The sequence below is a fragment of the Hirundo rustica genome, chromosome 13 (genome assembly GCF_015227805.2).
Source record: "Hirundo rustica isolate bHirRus1 chromosome 13, bHirRus1.pri.v3, whole genome shotgun sequence".
In the NCBI taxonomy this organism is placed as follows: domain Eukaryota; kingdom Metazoa; phylum Chordata; class Aves; order Passeriformes; family Hirundinidae; genus Hirundo; species Hirundo rustica.
In genome coordinates, this window is record NC_053462.1 from 6,561,112 (window position 1) to 6,583,530 (window position 22,419).

The 22,419-nt window shown below is 40.3% G+C and overlaps 1 protein-coding gene across 2 annotated transcripts in view; it reads left to right on the forward strand.

Moving 5' to 3' along the window:
- The window catches only part of ALDH1A2 (aldehyde dehydrogenase 1 family member A2), a 54,417-nt gene extending 36,152 nt beyond the window's left edge, over positions 1–18,265 (forward strand). Inside the window, exons 9-14 of one of the 2 annotated variants that reach the window (XM_040077454.2) lie at positions 6,440–6,542; positions 8,966–9,150; positions 9,882–10,046; positions 10,491–10,648; positions 11,402–11,476; positions 16,024–18,187. In XM_040077454.2, the coding sequence (XP_039933388.1) occupies positions 6,440–6,542; positions 8,966–9,150; positions 9,882–10,046; positions 10,491–10,648; positions 11,402–11,476; positions 16,024–16,096 (759 nt within the window). In that variant the 3' untranslated portion in view covers positions 16,097–18,187. Of the gene's footprint in view, positions 1–6,439; positions 6,543–8,965; positions 9,151–9,881; positions 10,047–10,490; positions 10,649–11,401; positions 11,477–16,023 lie in introns of both variants that reach the window. The other variant, XM_040077453.1, reaches the window with a different exon arrangement.
- The last annotated feature ends 4,154 nt before the right edge of the window (positions 18,266–22,419 follow it).

The window sequence follows — 22,419 nt, forward strand, 5'->3', positions numbered from 1 at the left end:
TTTCTGAGCCCAGAGATGCATGTGGACATTTGTATTCCATGTGCCAATGGCTTTGTCACTCGTGTGTTAGTCCTGATGACTGGGAGGCCTCAAGCCCATGACAAGCAATGACAACACAAAAATAACTTTCAACTTCTCTGTGTCTGATTTCTAGTTTAAAGCTATCCAATGCACACTCTCTTCTCTGGGCTTTAGATTCTTAGGTGGTCTGAATTTTTTTAAACACTGCTATTTACTTTTCACAACCCACCCCCCACCACCCCCAAAATAATATGTGAAAAAGCATAGAGCTCTTTTTCTCTGGAGCCATTAATGTTTGATTTCACTTCTCTCCATCGTTCCTGCTGCCCCTCCTTTTATGGGTTAGCTTGCACACATTAAAAGAATAGTCTGCCAACTCTTTCATCCCTCAGCCTATCTGCTTCTTATGAAACACCCTCCCATGGATCATCTTCCTCTCACAATCCCCTAGTGCAGGAATCTCAAAACTCTTCCCTCCACAGCTCACTTGGAAGGGGAAGGGTTCTGCCAACACCTGGTAGGCTATGGATTTCACTCTGACAACTGTCACACTGAAAGAAATAAAATCATACTAAGTATGAAAGCCCACCTAAAATACTCTGCCTCCTTAGATTCCAGGAGTTTTCTTGGCTTCTCTGCTTGCTTCAGTTCACTCTTCAGCAGCCTGTTTGGTATGAGCATTTTAACCAAAATGTTTATTTTTACTGTGTTGGTTTTAGTGAACCAGGGCTAATCCATGATCCTCCTTAATTACAGCAATCTCCTCTCAGGCTTCACTGACACATTTTTTCCTCATCTTCCACGATCAGATGAAACTTAAACTGCTATAACCAAACTTTCTTCCAGCCAATATGACCATGTTAACAGTTGCTCCTATCCTTTTCCTACCTTTCCTTGAAAGTCCATAGTCAGCTTACATATCTCATTACATCTTCCTGAATTTCTCCTTGGTCCTTCTGGTCCCAAGCTACAGGGTGAAATTCCCACTCACTGGGAGCATGGGAGAGGTACTGTAAAGCTCAGCTGCGTCCCACTATCCCCGTTGTTTGCTGTACATGCCTTTTCCTTTGCACTGGCCCTCTCTGCCTCAGCTTCTTCACTGTTCCACATATTCTTGCCTGAGTTCCTTTTAAAAAATTATTAGCAACAATTTAATTAAAACTAGTAATTTACAATTTCTGAGTTTAATAACAGGTCCAAACTCAGGATGTCTGGCATTCCCATGTGTCTGCTGTTAGGCTGCAGTGCTCAGAAGTACAGGAGATGTTCTACAAGTAAAATAACAGTGGGCTTTATGTATTTCCAAGACAAATGCTGATGAGGAGACAATTTTTACACATGCCACAAATGCAAAGAGTTTCCTCATAATACTTTCTTATTATCTGAAAGAACTACTGCTATGCAAAAAAGGTGAGAGGCCTTCAAATATCAGAGAAAAGCAGCCATCAGAAGCAGGTTCACTCTTAATTTGCCTTTATTTCCATCCAAATCTGTGAGCTCAGTCAAGGCTTTGCAAATACAGCCATTTTCCTGCTGTCTTTTCTGCTGTCTGACTCATCTGCCCAAGTCACTACCTGTGTGCTCCATCTGAACTGGAACTGGTGTGGGGATGGTGTACCCTTAAGTTCCTGATACACAGGGCAGTATGTTCTGGGTTTAAAATTAGAGATGATTATGGAGAGTGAGAAGTTATAACTTTTTTTAAATGCAGATTTAAAGGCCTGCCTGGGATAAAAATTGTATCTTGATTGTTGCAAAGCTTTAATGAGTTCTAATAACTTCTGTTTAAAACCAAATGTGTAACCTCCAAGTCAGACTGGCTTACAACTCCCTCCAGTTGTTAAATGCTCTCAAGATGAGAAACATAGATAGCACACAAAACATTTGAAGTTCTGGCCAACAAGAAATGTATCCTAAGTGGCTGGTTTCCACTTTGTTCAAACTACGACCCATTAAAATGCAGACAGATTTAAGATAGGATTCAGGTCTGTGTTCAGGCAGTTCTGTAGAGTAACCCAAATAAATATCCAACAAATTGGTTTGGATGCCTGTGTAAACAAAAGGTCTATAAACAACTGCAATAAACCTCAGCAAAAGAGTCTGCATTTTGCTTGGCAGAATGTTTTCTTTATGCACTTAGATTAACAAACCATGATCTCATCATTAGTCAACAAGATACTAGAGAGACCATCAAAGCAAACTACGGGAGAGTTGAGATTGATTCATGCCAAACAAATGTTTGTAGCTAACAGCTGTATTACCACTGATTCTAATTTACTCAGCAGGATTCTCCTTTCATTTCCAAAGTGAGATGAATGTCCCAATGCATGATGTAGACAGAATGTCTTCCTACTGCACAAGCAATGAGTTGTGTGAGCTCTCCTGGATCACACAGTCTCTTGCTGATTTTAGGCTTCATGAAGAATTGCAACCTGGCATTTTCTGCTTCAGCAGTAAGAATCCTAAAGGTGATCTGACTGATTCTGAGAAGTCTGTGAGCTCATGGTGCTACACATATGCCCTGTGTAAGGATTTAGGGAAGGTACATTAGCTTTCATTCCTGTTCCTATGGAATCTTTTGGATCCTATCTTCAGTATAGCTTGTGCCTCCTTGTGAAGTTGTTTCCTTTTTCCTTCCTTGTGTTTTTGGTAGCATTTAGGAAGCTGTCCCTGGGCAACTGTTGTGCCTCTTTGTCTACAAAAGATGCACATCAAAAGGAATCACCATCTTACACCCAGTGCAAATAGCACGGTGTATCAGTCCCATGAATGTTAGCAGGAGTTTAGCCACAGACTTCCACGGAGCCAGGATTTTACCTATGGAATAAATGAGCCATTTATAGCTTAGGATTCTCTCCAGGAATTTGTGTTTGGGATTGCCTTTTTACTTGTGCTGCACAATTCAGTACGCTCTTTTCAGGGCTTCTCCTCACACGGTCAGATAAAGTTCTCTTCTTTGTGCCAGTATTTCAGATTAGCTTGTCCTTGCAGGAGACACACCCTAAACATGCCAGGAGGCTCTAAAATGCTTGTCAGAAAGATTTTGCGAATAATCTGGAATTTATAAAAAATAAGGCAGACTGAGTGAGCAGCAGCATGGGTTTGAGGGCTTTGTCAAAACAATGACATCCAATGTCTCAATAGCTGGAGATGGAAAACTGTGCTTCCAGAGAACATTGAAAATTTCTGTCTAGCCATACCATTGCCCCAAAGCTTAATCAATCTCTTATAATTTAAACCACTTACTGTTGTTCAGATATTCTCTCAATATCCCATAAAAGGTGTGGAGGGTATTATTTAAAACCCCTAACTAACTGAAGATGTATATCTCCTCTGTCAAACTTTGCACTGTTCATGGAATCTTTTAATCCATACATCTCCCTGTGCAGCTCTTCCCTTCACTGTCTTGTCTGTGGCAGTGTCAAGAAAATGACCTGCTGTTCAGCTAGACCACAGTTCCCCTACATTCAGGTGTTCCTGGATGGTTTACTGTTCATCTGTGAGCAAAGGAAGGTTCAGAGCAAAGGAGAACCCAGACATTCCAAATGACAGAGGTGAAGAGGAAGTACCACAATTCTTGGAGGTTTGCTTTTGACTCATGAGACTTTGAGTGCTCTATCAGTAACAGGCAAACCCACCTGTACCCTTTAGAAATACAGATTTCTGTCTGAAAACAGAAAATTAAGAGAACGTGAAAGAGAACAAATGTTTTTTTTTAATTTCTGCTTGAAGTATTTAAAATGCAATTGCTTAACCCTCCTCTTGAAAGAGACATTAAACTTCCATATAGAGAAGGCATAAATAAACAACAATCAAATGTTTTAGATCATGATGCATTCTCACTGCCCAATGTCACAACATTGACAGTGCAGAAACAGACCCTTCCAGGACTATCCTTCAAATAGCCTTGTTGCACAGGAGTGCCTCAGACTACTTTTTAAATCTTTGTTGTTGTTGGTCTGCATAACAAATTGTTTTCTTTGAGATGGACCAAATTACATCTGCCTCACCCTCCATGCCACTTACAAGGTTATGGTACTTCACAAGCTATCCGGGGATACTCCTGATATCAATCTTGAAGCCTATTCAAAACAAGTACGGGGAGTCAGAGCTTTCTCTGCCAACATTCCTGCTGAATAATCACACAGCTCCATTATCTGTGGGGGAGTCCTCTCTTCCAGCGTTCCCTCCCCGGGCTGTGCTGCCTATTGGGAGCTCAGGGATAGAGCTGAGACACCGCGGGAAGCGTGTCCTGAAAGCCCATGCAGATTGCAACACTATCACTTATCCCTTTCATGCTGTCTTCCTCCATAAAGAGAGGGTCAGTCACAAAAGGCTGCCTTTGTCACTAAATAACCACGGTGCTGGTGCCTTCCCTAAGACTTTTCTCAACTTGTAAGCGCACGGGGCACAACGGGAGCACAGTGAACAAAAATGCTGAGCAGCATGAGCCCCACCATCCTGATGGCTACACTGATCTCTAACAGCAAAGACACAGTGAAGCCTTCTATTAAGTTTTTACTTGGGAACTTGACAACAACTTCCCCGTATTAAAAATACCTCAGACTACACTTTTCCAAATTAACACCACTGTCTCAAAGCCCTTTGGACTTGAATATTTGCCATATACACTATACTTGGATTTGCATACTTGTCAATCACTTGTTTGCAGGGAATCCTTTCAAAATCTTTATTTACATGTACACAAGTGTTTTGACATTGAAGTAGAATGGAAGGCAGACAGATGAGGGCTGGACACATTGTTCTGACTTTCTTGGTCTGACCTGCTCTTTGTGAATTTTTGAGGGGAAATAGCTGGTTACTGTTCTTTGAGAGAGGGAGGTTCAAGGCAGTGAGGGTGTGAATGGCATTGGCTGGCACGGGCTATAAACACAGAAGTCTGGTTTCCAGTGTACATTTTCAGCACAGTTTGAGAGGCTGGAATTTCCAGATGACGTGCTCGATGCATGTGGTGGGGGTGGAAGGCAGAAAGGATCCTTTTTTTTTCAGGTTCACTTCTGGCTGTCAGTCAAACATAGCAATAAAATCAGCTCCAATTAAGGGGATATGCAAGGAATTTCATGATAATGTCAACACTCCATTCCATCAATACAGGGGTAAAGAAAAAAGCTTTTTTTTTTTTTTAAGAAAAATACCTGTCACACTCAACTGTGGTATCACCAGATAAACAGTTAATCACAAAGGTACATGAAGTGGTTCACAATTCCTTCATTATCCTGTGAGGTTTTTTTGTTTTGTTTTGTTTTTTTTTTTTGTTTTTTTTTTTTTTTTTTCCTTTTTTTTTTTTTTTTTTTCCCTTTGGGGGCCCTGGTTTCTGTTTCATTTGCTTTCTGATTACTCCAGTGCTGACTTAACTTTCTCTAGCAGACTGCCTTCAATTCTCTAAGAGGTTCAGCTTCTCATCCATTAACCCCTTGCTGCAGGGAATCTCACTCACAAAACCTTAGAAACAGAAAACAGATAGAGAGACCAGAATACTACACGGAGAAAAAAGCCCAGCTCTGGACTCACTCCCATCTCACTTCACCTCTAACTTTTTGTGTAACATTAAAATATGTCCCAGTTAAAATAAAGCACTTTTCAAGGTTCTTAGGCTTCTCAATATTCAGTAGGTACTTTTAATCCTGTGTTTTACCATGTAGGAGCCTAAATCTACCTGTGATTACTTCCTTAGCTGCAAAACGGTCACAGTTACACTGCAATTGTACAAGACCTGATCTATTTTGGATTTGTTGATCCAGGGAGAGGAGCTGTACTGATGTGGAAGCATGTCAAATCTGTAGCTGTCAGATTGCTACTCCATTTAATCTACTCTCATGTTCATTGGTGAGATCTGCAATTTGTGGCTGCTCCAGCTGACCCCACAATCTACAAAGACATTTCAGAGGTGATTTTGACCTCCTCAACTCATATTAAGATTATCTGTGGTGCAGCTGTGGGTCAGGTCTGGGATGGTGCTTTTGTAACTTCTTGCCTACTTGGTATTCTGCTCTGTGCTGTTAATCCCGCAGAGGAGGAGGAGGATTTCATCAGAATTTGATGTATTAAGCCTTTGTGAACATGTCAGTGGTTTGGAGGGAAGTAATTGTAGTTTCATCCATTTCAGATTTTTAATTCAGCCCTCCTAAAATGCCCTAAAAGGAAGCCCCAAGCATTTTAGCATAGCTGCATAGGGATGAATGGTACATAGACTTAGTGCTGTGCCTTATCCCCTCTCAATTTCTAGGGAAAAGAAACCCTCAAAAACAGGAAAGCTGTCCACTACTGATGAGAATATGTTTGGAACGAAGAACCTGCTGGATTATTTAAAGCTCTGCTCTACTGATAGCCAGCCCTGGCTGTTAAAATGAACTGTATGACTACATTCCCTGTAAAATGTGTCTCCATTTCCTTTCAGGTTGGGAAGCTGATCCAAGAAGCAGCTGGAAGGAGTAATTTGAAGAGAGTTACACTGGAGCTGGGTGGGAAAAGCCCAAACATTATTTTCGCAGATGCTGATTGTAAGTCAGCACTTCCATGTTTTTGCTAAAAACATGATTGCATGATGTCTTTTTTCTTTTTTTTTTTTTTTTAACTAATTTTAGGGCACATCTTTCATATAAAATGAAGGAATACAGCTATATCTAATGGTGCTTTTCAATTTTACAGAAGCAACCTAAGGTGTGCTGTCTTTTATAAAATACAACTTTTGAAACCACAGATTCATAGTCAAAAAAGAGCAGAAAAAAGGTTATAACCAAGCATATAGACATGGTGTTTTTCACAGTTAGTCCCACACACATTTGCCATCCCATGCTCTGCAGCAAGGTGATTTGGTGCTTTAAATCTTAAAATCCTGTGCATTTTTTGGTTCAAAGCAATTATAAAAAGAGAGGACTTTTATGTACACTTGACTTACTAATCTAGTCAGTGCAGTATTCCTTTGTTAAGAAGCTGTAAAGAGAGATGATTCCATTTTTTAAATTTTCACAGCTAAAGAATTGTGTATTGAAATATCCTCACTGCCACTGTCAGCAGGGAGCTGAAAATTTTGGCGGATGTATGATGTTGTGCAGCTGAGATTTTTGGCACCTGAGAAGGTACAGGACAGCTGTTTAGGATAGGATATAAACACAAACTGGAAGTTTCTGCTTAAATGATCAGCAATGAAATAGTTACAATGTTGATATCTAAATTGTCAGCAGGAGGTTTTGAAGTTAACACCCCGTTAAGATGAATGAGATGGTTCACACCTTGCCCTGAGCTCTTGTTTCAGGCTGGGTGCAGGCGCACTGCACTCAGTGCTCTTTCTGAGAACTTTGCAGCCCCAATAAATAAACACATAAGGATTTTCTCTTCTCATTTAGAGGGGGGATGTGAATAGAATGATTTTGAATGTCATGAATTACAAGAGATGGTTACAATCATGTATCCATTTTCAAAACTTATCAATATCTGAAAAACTAGGGAAAGCTTGACAACTTCCAGCAGCTTTTTCACATCGAAATAAATGCTTTACCAAGTTGAGGACTGAAATTTCAGCCATAGTCATCCTGGTAAGCTAAAAAAGCTCTTGTCAGCTGGAGTCAGACACAGATATTCCAGCTTTCCACCCCAGTTACTCGTGTCCACCTTCCGCCAGATATCACTACACCTCAAATGTCCCTCACCTGCTAACTCAGACTTGAACACCTAAATGTTTCTAGCAGAGTGACATGTGCCAGGGACAGGTCTGTGTTATGACCTTCCACGGGGGAAGGACAACTGCTCTCTGGTCTTCTCACAATTACAACCTCCAGCACTTGGCCTGAAATTTTAACTTCAAAGCTCTTATTATTTAAAACCAGCAATTTGCTCACCGTTCCAAAGGAGTTGTTTGTTCTGCTTGAGGAACACTGTGTGCCAAAAATTAGCAGAAAGCATGATAAAGCTGTTGAAGGTTTAGTGCACCAAAAAAACAGAGAAGAATGGTTAGAGCCCCTCACGGTGAAAAACTTAACAATAGAGGAAGAAACATTAGTTAATCACAGCTACCATTAGTGCTTTCAATCTCCATGGAGATGCCAGGGGAAATTTGAACTTGGTCCAGGGAACGCCCTGCCTAATTTTTCTAAAGACCACACTGAGGGCATAAAAAGACATTTCTGTTAGACAGAGTTGTCTAGAGTGTGCTCAATAAAGCACTGCTGCTTTGTCCAGTCCATAAAAGATTGTACTTTAAGCAATGTTCCAAAGTGCTACAACTGGTAACAGAGGTATTACAGTGCTGTAGGGCATCACTGTTTAGGGATGAATTCATTACTCTTGTCTAGTCATTTATTACACCCAAAGTAAGAATGTGGCCTTGAATGTCTAAATATGACCAGATCCTCTGTCCTGCTTGGATAGAATGTATTAGTTGTACCTCCAAGGAAGTTAGAGTAGAAATCGAGGGTTGACTGTTCTATAATAGACCTTACCCAGTCATCTGCATGGGCCAAAAGGAAATTTCTGTTGCAGAAAAATAATCTGACTTGGGAAGGATGAGTCTTGCCATTATCAAAGTCAAATCTCCCATGAATTTGGTTTGCTGTCATTCTCACACATAAAGTATTAAACCCAGTGCTAACTTGGGATCACAAATTTCCCTCTCCTATCATGACCCAGTCAGATGTATTTATCCTGCTTTTGAGGTTCCCTTAAGGGCTTTACTTGGTAAATGGCATGTTGCAGGACGCTGGTGAAGTTGTTCTTGCATATCTTACTCCTGTTGACTGCTAAAGCACTGTCTACACTTTTCCAGTGGGAATCATCTTCATTTCTGACCCGATACAACTATGGGATGTCTTGATTTAGTTTTATTTAACCAAATCCTACTACTGAAGTTTTGGGAATGTGGCACTGTGCAGAGGCAGATTTGCCCATGGTGTTTCCAGTGCAACATGTGCTGTGTCTTGGTTTTCAGTGGACTACGCTGTAGAACAAGCTCACCAAGGAGTCTTCTTCAATCAAGGTCAATGCTGCACTGCAGGCTCACGGATTTACGTGGAAGAATCAATCTATGAAGAGTTTGTTAGAAGAAGTGTAGAACGTGCAAAGAGGAGAGTTGTGGGGAGTCCCTTTGACCCGACTACAGAACAAGGTCCACAGGTAAAGGAGTAGGGCCTTGGCTCTACAGCCCAGGAGGTGCATGGAAGTATTTAAACTCCACTAAGGCAGAGGTCAGTCAGTGCACATTCACTCAAGGTCCAGCATAGCTGATACAATACATCCTTTCAAGATTAAAATTCTAAAGGAGTAAATAAGGTGTGCAGCTCTGAGGTGTTTCTTGTTAAATAAAAAAAATCTCAGTTTAAATATCAATGTTTGCCTCCCAGTTTTAAGAGCAAGATTTGGATCTTCAGCCCCCAAAATATAGCTGTAAACTGTGAGAAGCTCTTAAAAGTCTCTGTGAGCACTTAACTGTCAAGAACTGTCTACAACTATAACTGTGCTTGGAGATCCAAGAATTCTAAGCAGAAGATGATCATTATCAGAAATAAGTCTTTAGAAAATGTTCCTGCCACTAATAACCAGCATATAACATTTTCAGGAAGTTAATCTGGGACAAAAACTAATGACCTGCTTTTTTTTATTCTTGTAAACTAGATTGCATAGCAAGAGCATGGGTTAAGCCACAAACATAAGGTGACACATCTTAAGAAGTCTGAGCCCAAAGTTATAGTCAGCACCTGCTTGTAGATCTTTGGCATCTGCAGCTCAAAGAGCAGTGATGGAAGCAGGAAGTGACTCACTGGAACGTGACTTGTCTAAAAAAACCTGTTTGGACTTGGTTGTCAAGTACATGGTCTGCACATCAAACAGCTTTTTCTCTCTTTCAGATTGATAAAAAACAGTACAACAAGATCTTGGAGCTGATTCAAAGTGGCATCACTGAAGGAGCAAAACTTGAATGCGGGGGAAAGGGGCTGGGAAGAAAGGGATTCTTCATTGAACCTACAGTGTTTTCCAATGTAACAGATGACATGCGGATTGCCAAGGAGGAGGTACTCACATGTGTGGGCAAGATCCTTTTAAAATGTCCTAAATATTACTTTTTTTTCCCTTTTGTTTAATTCCCAAGACACACAAAGCTTCAGAGTGAAAATTACAACCATATTAAAAAAAAAAAAAAAAAAAAATTCAGAACTCCTTATTCACCTAGCAGGTGACATCAGCTTGGTACGGAAGCTCAATTTTTGTCACCTACTGTAAGGTCTCAGATATCAAAGAGGAGACATGGGTAGAATGGACAAGTTCCCCTGAGGCATTTGGTTTAGAAAATTCATGCTGTTTTACAGACAGATATTATCACTATTTATCATTAAATTTTGCTGTAGGAAATTTTCAAGTGTAGAATAGGAGAAAGAAGATAATTAAGAAAGCAGAATTAAACAAGAATAAAATGCCTCTGAGGGGGGTAGTCTATTAATTATTAATCTTTGTTGCAGATTTTTGGGCCTGTTCAAGAAATACTGAGATTTAAAACCATGGATGAAGTTATAGAGAGAGCCAACAATTCTGACTTTGGGCTGGTAGCTGCTGTCTTTACAAATGACATAAACAAGGCCCTGACAGTCTCTTCAGCAATGCAGGCTGGGACAGTCTGGTAAGCAGAAGTTATCCCGCTCCCGCTGTTGAAGATAAAGAGTTTGATTCATTGTCATCATTTCACTTCAGTTCTGCACCCTTTGCTAAGAATATTTGTGCAGCCCATCCTAGCCGTGGATCACAGCGGTGGGAGGGGCTGTGCCTGCTCCCTGCTGGGGAATGCTGCTGGAGCTGGGAAGCACCTTGCTTCCCAGGAACACGGCAGCCACTGCTGAGCAGCTTTACTGAAAACAAACTGGATAAAAGATCCCTTCTGGGAGGTTCTACTAAGGGCACAAAGGATTGTGTACTTTCTGCATTAAGGATCTGAGGGAACACCTCCTCTCCGGTCTTTAGGGATAGGGAATGCCAACTCTAGAGTTTAGTAGCTTGCAGTTTAGTATGTCAAACCTGAATAAAATAAAGATCTGCAAGAAATTAGGGAGAAAAAGGGCAAACTCAGCTCTAACAGCCCTTTGTTATAAACTGGCACTGAGGTTTGGCAGCAGATTAACAGTTCATTACTGAAGATGTGTCCAAGGGTATGGTGCTCTCCTCCGGCCCTCACAGGTCAAATCCAATTCTCCTTAGGAGTAAGAAGCAGACTGTTATTTTTGAGGCATAAATCCCTCATTTATTTTCAACATGAATCAAGTCTGTTATTGCTAAGAGGTATAGAGTGTCCTTAGCTCCACAAGTTTCATCCTCTCTCTGAGTTAACCAAAGGTCTCTCTGGCTGTGCAGCTGGACTTACTGCCTCTTCCTGTTACAGGATAAATTGCTACAATGCCTTAAATGCCCAAAGTCCTTTTGGAGGATTCAAAATGTCTGGCAATGGGAGAGAGATGTAAGTATTACACCGATGTTTTCTAAATTGTTTTTAACTCTACAACTTAAACATTAGTGAATGCTTCCATGTAAATTAAGATCCAGAAATATTCCAACCTGCAAATCAGGTCATAATTATAAGGTGATCTTTAATCATCTTTAATCATCATTGCCAGTTCTAAATGCAATTGATTTGCATGGTAAAACCACCTTTTTTTTTTTTATTTTTTTTTTTCCCCCCCTTTTTTTTTTTTTTTTTTCTTCTTTTTTTTTCTTTTTAACATTGCAAACTAACTTATTGAAATTCTCTTCTTATTCTGAAAGGAACTGAAAATTTCTGAGTATTTTTCTGAACTTGTAATCTGTGTTTTCTGGAAGGCTTTTTTAGCCATATGAAGCATTACTTTTCAGAAAGACTCTCTTTAGTGCTGCTGAGTGCTTGTTGACTGGTTTGGTGTACTTGTTTTGGAGTTGTTTTGCCACATATTGTGCCTCTCTTGGTAGTTTTTCCTTTCCTTTCTTCAGGTTTCACTGTATTTATTAATATAGGTGCATTTGAATTTTATTAAAAAGTTATCAGCTTGCAGATTTTTAAACAATGAAATCAGGCAAAGAGAAGGAAACAAATGTGTTTACATCCATTTGAAAAAAAAACTTGCCATTATAAATCTTTCTTATTCCATTTAGCACTAAGTGCCAAATATTTTGAAATGGAGCTCCACACTCAAATATTGTCCCAAGTACCTAATTTAAAGTCTTACCAGTTTCTCATTCTCATTACAATCACAAGGAAGTTTAGCAATTGCATCAGCCCCAGATTGGTTACATACCAAGGATTCAATTAATTTCTGTGCAGGAGGTATGTGTACCAGATATGTCTCACCTAAGTTTTCAAAATAGCTTATGGCTAATGGCAAACTCAGCAGTAAAACTAAAGTAAGGTCAAACTCTTTAAAACTTTAAATATGCTGAAGTATACAATTTGATCTATAAAATAAACTCGATGTAGTCTGAAGTATTTTCCCTCGTTAGGGAGTACTTTGAATAACACATTCATACTATTCACATTCATGAGTTATGAGGTGATCTCACACTGGCATAAATATGTCAGGTCATCTAACTCTTATCATTGTGAAAATATTCTAAAACTACTAAGCCCGATAGAGCACATGAGTAACTTGACACCCAGGGGTGACCCCACTGACTCCAGGGAGGTTCAACTGCAAGCAAAATATTCACATATCGATGTTGCTGAGTTCTTGAAAGGGGGGAAACCCAAGCAGCACCCCAGCTCTCATGGAAAAATCTGTGGTAATTGCACACTTGATTCCCACTACAGCTTTGAAAGTATTCATCATAAACAATAAATGTTTGGAATGGCAATAACATCCATCTCACAAAGATGCCTGAAAACCTACCTATGAGTAATTATTCTACTCCTTTCAGGACCTCTTTGATCAGATATCACCTTCTAATTCACCTCCTCCACCCTGCATTAATACCTGCATACTTTTAAATAAAATGCCAGTTTCCTAGATTCTTTTTTTTTAAGGGGTACATTTTACAGCATAAATAATGTTGAGTGGGGCAGTTGAAGAAAAAAAGAAAAAGTGTCTATACATAAGTGTGTCATTGCTAAAGTGACATTATGTTACAGCCAGATCGTAACCAGGCCACTGTGCTGCCTGTGCCAGGACTGCATTTCCTGGGATTTGTTTTGGTCCTGCATTTAAATTCACAGGTTTTCATCATACATGGGCAAAAAATCAACACAAAGTTGAGAACTGGCATACTCATTTTATACTCCCACAAAATGTTGCAGAGTATGTGTATCCCGGCAGAGAATCAGAACACATGCACACAATACAGGTGATTTCTGATTGCATTAAGACTACTTACAATATTCTTGTATCCTTGGAAAGGTCTAGAAGACATGGATTTGGGGTTTTATTTCATTCATGTTTCTTTAAAGCTTCTTATCACTACCTGGAAGATGTAAAATTTAACTCCTATAACTAAAAATTGGGTGGTTCACCCCAGATAGCCACATATATCCATTTTATATTAGAGCTCCCCAAAATTCTGTCCTCTGTCCAAATGTCTTCAAGGGAAGGAAGTGCCATTCTACTTCAGAACTCTCCTTTAATGTCATAGGAATTGTTGTTTCCTGGATAGCTCTGAGATACAGCCATGCACACCTGTATTCCAAAAAACAAGTGCAAGCAGGAGAATGGCTTGGAGTTGTAATTCCCTTATCCTTTTCTCCCCTGGACTGAGGGAGGGAAGAGACTATGTAATACTTCTTCTTAAAAAGTATTTTGTTCCCCTTCTCCCACACCTACACAGCCAAGGGACAGAACCATACAGATTTGACACATGTGCTCCTGCCTTTTCACAGACACAACCTTTGTTCTCACTCTGATACCAAACTGCAGTCCCAGAGTGGCCACAGAGTAGGATGGGTTTGCTCCCTGTATTAGGCTGTGGGGACAATCGAGCCCTTTAGCTGAATACACGCTGACTCTTCTGCTCTGAATGTCTGGCAGAACTCATCTTCCTATTCAGCAAGTGCAGCTTTTTAACTTCTGAAAAATATTTGCCTTAGAATTCATCACAATTGTCCTTTTCCAAACTATTGACCAGAAAACAAGCATGCAAAGCCCTGAAGCCATGTGCTGAAGAAACAGTAAGTGTCTCTAGCTTTGTTTGGCAGACCAAGATGAGAGATCAAGTGGCATTTGGAATGTACATAAAGTCACTGCTGCTGTCACCTGGATTATCTATTGGCTTGCAAAAATGTGTCTGGAGCTATGAAGCAGTCCAGTTGAATCCAGAAACTTCCACAGACACCTACCTTAGTTATTGAGCTCCAGGCAGCTCTTGGTGACAGCTTCCACTGAGCCCTGAAGGAATGCTTCTGATAAATAAGTTTTTGGTCATTCTTTGGAGACAAATCCACCACTTTCTACTGAAAGCTGGGGGTGGCATGGTCCAGATAAATGGGAACCTTTCACATGTAAAGAAGTCTTCACTAATATTTGCTTGCAGGTACTTAGACTCTGCTAAATCTTAAAACTGCCTACAAAATCATCACTCTGCTGTATCCCTTAAATACTGACAACTGTATCACATATAAGGCTTACCAACCCAACAGGCACATCAGCTTTCAAAACTGCAGATGAAGGGACATGGGCTGGTAAATACTGATATTTCTGCTCAAATGAATTAACTTTCCAAAGAAGGTTACAGGAGTTTCACCCCAATGTTATATTTTGTGTAAAATCTGCAGTGTAGAAGTAAATACAAAATGGGTTACACAACACTGGGGGCCTGCAGAGGGGTTTAATTGCCTTAAACAGAGGCCTCTCACTCTGCTCTGAAACACTTATTAGATGGAGGTTCTGAGGAGTTCCTCTGAAATATTCTTTATGGTTCAGTTAGCATTAAGTCCTGCACAGGAGAATCCAGAGGGGAGGCAGCGTCAAATAGTAAACATGCTAACATCATATCCATGTCAGCATATTCTACATTTTAATATAAGTAATAGAGCAATACTCTGTGTGTGTGGGGATAAAAATTCAACCAAGAAACAATTGCCTGTAAGAGCTCCTGCAAAAAAATCCTCATTGAGTTAATATGGAAAAGATGTTCTACTTCCAGACGTGGACTGTACCTGTTTTGAGGTGGGGAGAGTGTTTGCTTTACACACACAGCATCTGGAAGGCATATTATAACTTCACATATGTTCACAATGACATAAAAAGACTTCTTCACTACTCAAAATAGGCACAGGAAAATCGAAATATGCGTCCTTCAGAGAAGACAAGTGCAAGTCCCACAAAGCCATGCAACATCCACTCTAAACCTCAGCAGAGGGGCCAAAGAGATGATCCAGGCTGCAGCTGACTAAAACAAAATGTTAGTAGCATTCAGAAACATTCACTTTTTAAGCATAATGTACCCAAAGCAAAATGTGTCCCCCTCAAGAGTCCTGTGTCAGATGACTGGGACCAAGTAGGTGCCTGGTCTCTAGCAGTGTGGAGGTTCTTATGTAAGGTCCTGTGCCAGGACAAAACCAGGAATTCTACAGGCAATCACAGAAGGGAATCTGAGCAAGCTGAACCCTCTTCCACATTATGTGCAAATAGTGATTTCTAGGGACTGTTGCTAAGAAGAAAAGATCAGCAGGTTAGGAGTCAAGTTTATCCACAGTTGTGAATAGTTCATTTTTCATTGTGCTCACTGTGGACCTTCCCTTTCTTGAGTGCAATATAAACAGTAATTTCACTGGCCAGTGGGGTAGGTCTTGGTGTTTGGACATTTTCGAGGTCTAGAAAGGAAAGAGGACATCAATTCACTCACAAAAGCTCCATCAACAGACACCGAGTATTTCTGGGTTTAATGTTCTGTATCTCCTTACCAAATTCTGAAGCCATCCATTGTTCTTCTGGTCTAAACTGAACTGCAATTTTGGGTTATATCTTAACTTTATCAAGAAATCGCTTTGCAGATTTTTGCTCAATAAACAATACCTGGTATAAACTGATGCTACAATTTGTTCTTTAGGGGTGAATGTGGACTGAGAGAATATTCTGAAGTTAAAACTGTGACAATAAAGATCCCTCAGAAGAACTCCTAAAATGACAAAGGACCGTGTTGTGCAGAAGAGCACATGATGCCACCTTCTCTATTCCTTATGGAGATCAGCACTCAGGAATAAAAAGTGTTACACAATATATATTTAAGAAATTAAGTTGCAACATATATACCGGGCACATTAACTGCGTACGTAATGCAAACCAACTCTGCATGTTTTCATAAAACTCTCCTGAGAATCGTTACATCTTTATAAAACAAATCATAACGAGATAAAATTGCTACTGGGCATCATTTAATAACGGTTCCAGCTATAAAACTGTTAAATGCAAATGCATGCACACACACATTTATCTCTTCCTTAAATAAACAAAATAAGTCTTACTGCTTTCAGGCTGCCTTCTCAAACAGACCTGCCTTGTACTGACATTGTAGTTTCAATTAGGGCTCTACAAGCCAGATTTTACCCAAAACACTAGCAATGAACAACACAAACAAGTGTCATTGATGTTCTTAAAAAATAAAAGATTCTGAATGGTGATGGCCCCAAACCTGGTATAGTGGCAACTTTCCAATTAGCATGCCCAGAGAAAGAGGTCAGACTGGGGAGGGAATCAATCTGCTGCCTGGCCAATGAAAGCCAAATACTTATCAGCGAGATTTGGCTTTTATGGCTCACAGCAATTTGGATTTCAAAGTTTATTTTCATAATTACTTTATGTCTTGCTGTAAGCAAAAAGTCCTCCTTCATTTACAGGAACTTGAAGCGATTTACCTGCCTGCCAAAAGAGCAAGGCCAGACAGGGTGGGTGGGTGTTAACGAGAACAGGAACAGATTCCAAGGCTTCACAGAGTATTTTAGCTTTCGCTGCTTGTCTAGTTTTGTTGTTGTTGTTGTTACTGTTGTTGCTTTCACCTTTTTTCGTTTTTTAAACAAATATATGCATGCACAGGCTCCATTTATTTGTCTGCTATTAAACTGCCTGTGATTACACTGGGAATCATTAAGTACTTGTTACAGCCTTTACTAAATGATGTCTTGCCATCCCCACCATGCTTGTGCACCTCAGGTAATGTTACTGGCTGGTACTGAACTTTCAGTTATTTGGGATTTTTTTTTGGTCCAGGACAAAAACATGAGCAAGTTCTTTCAGAACTGAGGTGTTTAAAGCCTGTCACATTATTACCTGCTGCTACAGAATCTCTTCAAATCTATCATGACAAACTAAACACTCTTTCTTTTTTCAGCTGCAGAGCTCATCAATTCCCCCAATTCCCCCCCCCACCTTTTTATTTTTTTTTTAAGAGGTTTCGTTTTATGTTTCAACTGAGAGTTAAGAAAATCTATTTTAGAAGTACAGTAAATCATCCACACCATGTAGCTGCATGATCTGGGGTGTAAGGACAGAATTATAGCCTCAGGTGTACGTTTTCCTAGCTGCAGAGTCTATGCTATGGGATGCTGAAAACTCCAGCCCTGATCAGAAACTAACTTCTGCATGTTCTTAACCTCCTTTAGTCTCTGAGGAATTCCTCTTAGATTTGAAGTTATATGTGTCCTTCAGCATACTGCTGGATCAGGACAAGAGTCTCCAGCACTTCACAGTGTGGTGGCCCTCAATATTTTGTAACACGTGTCAAACTGTGTATATGTCTTTAAGCAATAGGTCTACATGTCGTTATTCAGAACTGATAGTACATTCACAGACATGGAGGTAAATCAAAGTATTCCTGAGCTGTTGAATTCAAATGCCATATACTTCTACCGTAGTGGATGTCAGAGTGAAGAAAAACAAAACACAGCAAGTAAGAGATTAGTTATCTTTTACACTGCAATAAAAAATGTGAAAAAGGAGATTTACTTCTTTTCTCCTATTTACTTAAAAAAGAAACTTCCTGTGCTTACAGCATTTACACCATGTACTCTTTTGTATTCTTTTCATGTATTTTGTATGTCTGTGCTTTATTCCCAATACATTCAGGTAAATAATATAGAGTTGCCATTTTTTTCAACCCTGTCACTGCAGCTCCATTTGATGTACATGGATTTGTGAAATCCTTTTTTAGATGTACCATCTGCATGGATCCAACAAAACATTTTTCCAGTCCCTGCAGCTTTTTGTCATAGTTTTTAATCATGTATATAGTTATATGTTATTAAAAAAGTAAAAGGATATTTTCTATGAAGTTTTTCCATTAAAAAGGTTTAGAGAAAGACTTTAGACTGTGAGACTCCTTTATTATTGACAGAGCTATAAAAATATTTAAAAAAATATTTTCTTAGCAAAAGATCTGCTCTCACAGTAGCTTTATTTTCATTTGCAGAAGTGAATGAAGTAAAAGGCCAATTACATTTTCTGGAATATTATTGCAGCTGTATGAAAACACTTGTGAATTGCAGATCTAGGTCATAGTCAAAGTTCATCCTCACCCTTATGGTCATAAAGTTTAGCTATTGGGGCAGGTCTGAAGTCATCAAAACCGGTGGGACACCCTTGCAAACTGCTGCATCACAGCTTGATTTTTGGATAATGTTTTAAAAAATCATGATGCCTTTTCTTTCTCTAGTAGATGTTTCACAGAGATTATTAAATTAACTCAGACCTTTTATGGAGAAACAGTCTACTTAACTTTGATTTCAATATACTAAAATGGGACAGGGACAGACTGAATTCACATGGCCAGGTACTATACAACTCTCCCTCAAGCAATGCCTTTATTCCAGATTACTTTCATTGCCAGGAACTGCATTCCTTTTTGAAATGGTGCCTATTTAGGTAAAGTAACTACTCAGTTAGTACGGCCAAGCTACTTCATTGTATGGCAAGCAATGGTCATACCTCAGTGTTACAGAATAATACTGTTGGTTTAATCAACACTTGAGAGGCAATCACAATGAAGTAACTTGACTAGAATAGATGGGATAAAAGAGAATAATACTCAATAATATGAAGGAAATTGCATTCTTAGGAAGGAGCACTGTTCCCGAAAGTCTGGAATATCAGGTGTATATTAGGCAGAGTATCAGTTCTATTTAACTAGTGTCATGGACAACTCTGTCGTGGGACTTAGCGTGGACAATTAGCACTTTCCATATTTCCCATCTCTCTGACCCACTTGCCACTTGTCTCAGCACTCCAAGCAGTCACACAGGCACAAGCAATGAAGGCCTTTTATGAAAGCAAAACAAAGGAAGGGAGGTTGTTCTGGAACCCACTTTAAACAAGGAGTGTCTTCTAGTGAAATGAGAAAAGTTTAGTCCATAGTAAATATGCACTCTGTGGAGCTCTAGCCAGTGAATGTATCAATAAGTGTACAGGAGTAGTAAAGGAAGAGTTTGGAACTAATTGTGCATTTCTTCTTGAAAAGGATGTGAAGAAAGGCAAAAAGTTTCAATTCTGTGGCCTTCAGACAGAGCAGTGGATATTGATACTACTTGGATAGCATTCACACATTTATTGGTGCCTTGTTATGGAGAATGCTCTTCTCTTTCTCCCCACAGAGGCCAGGATGAAAAATCTTGCCTTGCATATGCAGTGACACTGTGAGTCACAGTACCCTATTATTTCTCAGTTCTGTCCTGGAAAAAGACAACCATAATAACACTGAATTCAGGGCACCAGCTGAGCTGGAGAGGAAGTCAAAGACAAGCCATACACTGTACTTTTTACTTATGACTCTGCATGGTTACACGTAGAGCTCTGGAGAGCTACATTTACCACCTTACATTTGCATCCATACGTCTCCATTTACTGCATGCTAAGTCCATCAACACAGGAAGTTATTTTTCTCATAACAACTTCATACCACAATGACTGATATTCACAGTGCTATATCTATCAGGAAGCAGGAAAAGCCTCTGTGGCTATTAGATGCCATCAGCATTCCCAACCCATTCAAAAAGATTTCTCTCAGCACATTAGACTACAGCTGCATAAAATGCATCTTCCTCCCTTGTCCTCATTAAACACACAGTCTATAATTCTTTCTGTATCTTCACTGTATCTTCTGTGTCCACTGACAGGTATCAGGGAACTGTGTGTGGCTTGCCCAGAAAGCTCAGGAACTCCTGAAGCAAGTGTAGGACTTAAGCATGAAGTTGGGCCATTTATAAGGATAGATTAGTCTAAAGTGAGAATAGTGGTATAATCTCACATGACTAAAGTGTGGCTAGAATATGCCACTACTAAGGCTCAAGGCTTGGGGTCCCACTTCCCTCTTCCACCCAGCACAGTGTGGAGTGCTGGGATGCTGGTTTCAATTAGCACTTTCCTAATTTTTCTCAGAGGACCGGAACTGACACGCTGGAATTCAAGGTTAACACAAGTAACAGACGATTACAGCTGGCTGCAGCACAAGTTCAGGCATTGCAGTGGTGCAGAGCAGGTTAAGTATTCTGTGTAGCCACAGCTGCTGCCCTGGGTAGTGCTCAGCACCAAGTGCCTGGTTATCTGTGCCTTAGGCCCAGAGGCTGCACATACACACAGGACTGGGAATCTCCCAAAGTCAGTGAGGAGAGGCACAAGGCTGATTTGCCTCTGACTGGTGTAAGTCATCACAAGTGTTGCATAATGTCCCTACCTAAGTCCCTTACTGTCAGAGAGGGAGAAAAAGCACATCTGCATGCCCCTGGTTCCTAAGAACTGTTGATTCCAAAACAGTTCTGCCAGCTGAGTTTACATCCTGAACCGTCGCTAAAAGCCAGCCTCATCCCACTAGCACAGGTATTCGAGAGCTCTGTTGCATCATAAAGACCACACCTATTTTTTTCTGATATCATAAATTTAAATCCACTCAAGCCAGTATTGAAGAGAGACTCCACCTACAATCCACTGCTTCTTTATGGTGAGCATTTGCACTGTTACTTTTAATGGGTTATTAGGATGAGTTCCATCATGTAACAGAGGCTGGCTTGTCCTGTGCGCAGGAAACAGATTTTTGGCTGTGCCTGCAGTGCCAGGAAACACTCCAGGGTACACTTTTTTCACCTGATCTCATGTGAAATGTATAAACACATTATGGAGGGCCTTTGCCATCGTCTGTAATACCCTGAAGTCACCATTGCCCAGGAAGGCTGGGACATCTGCTGGGACAATGTGCCTTAAGGATCAACTGAGTCTATATTACTGATATGTCCCCCAGTGCATTACTGTAACCATTCCTTGTATTGTCATTTAATCCTAGTATTTAACATCAAATCCTGCAATTCCAGGATGCTTTCAAGGTGCTTTTAACTGCCTGGAGTCTCTTCTTGAGACACACTACATAAACCTGGATTGTGCAATCACCACAGCAATAGACTGTAAGAAAAGCTCCAGCTGCAGGGGTTGCCAAGGAGCCTGTGCACACAGCAGGTTGGAGTAACCCAAAAGGGTGCTTGTGAAATGTTTGTGCTGCTGGCAGGCAGCACATTGCCAGGACAGATCACACATCATGCATTTGCACATCAAATGAAGCTGCACTGGTCTGAGAGCATGGGAAAGGCCTGTCTTGAACGGCATGTGTCCTACTTCCTAAACATGTATATTTTACACTTTACACTTGGTTATTGGCCAGATTGAAAGTACCGCAAGTTCCCCAAAGCTTGTCGTTTTGCCTTTGAAGTAGAACTGTTTGGATAATGTTTCCTTTGGCAATTTATCTATGTAACAAAGCAGGAACTTAACTGCATTGGCCTCTCAACAATCCTCCCCTAGCTTTTGTCGAAGTCTTCATACTCCTGTGTATATGCACTCTCACAGAATCTGATCATTTTTGTGACCTTGCTTAGCCCCTCGCCTCCTCTCTTATGGTTCTGCATGGTCAGGCTGGTGCTCATAATAACTCACTCAATTCTGGGGGTTTTCCTTGCTCTATGTATGCCTGGCTGAGTTCCCATTTCCTAGAACAGCAGAATTAGCAAGATGTTTGTGCGCACCTTGCTCCTGCTACCAAACAAAAAAGAAAATATATATCTACTGCTTGCCCTTGCAAAAGAGCTTCAGTTCATGGTTCACTGCTTTTCTCTCCATACTCTCACCATACTACAAGATAGGACATAGAGTAGGATCTCTTGAGAAGTTTCTGCTGTTTTCTGCTTTCTGTTGGTCCAAAACCTCTCCCACAGTCTTTGGCACTTGACATCTAATCTCAAAGCACAGTGAGTGCCTGGCAAGAGAGGCCTCCTTTTAGTTTTTGATTTTGAACATCACAAACACTCAGGTTTCTGGGAAGGATGCTGAATGGAAAGGCACTCTTTGCTCCCACCAAGAAGCTGCAGATAAGGGATTTTGGCTAAAGCACTGCCCACTAGAGGATACCTAGTGGCATCTGACACTACTAGGTCAGAGCTCACAGCTTGTTCATTCACCAGAGAAGATTGTGCCT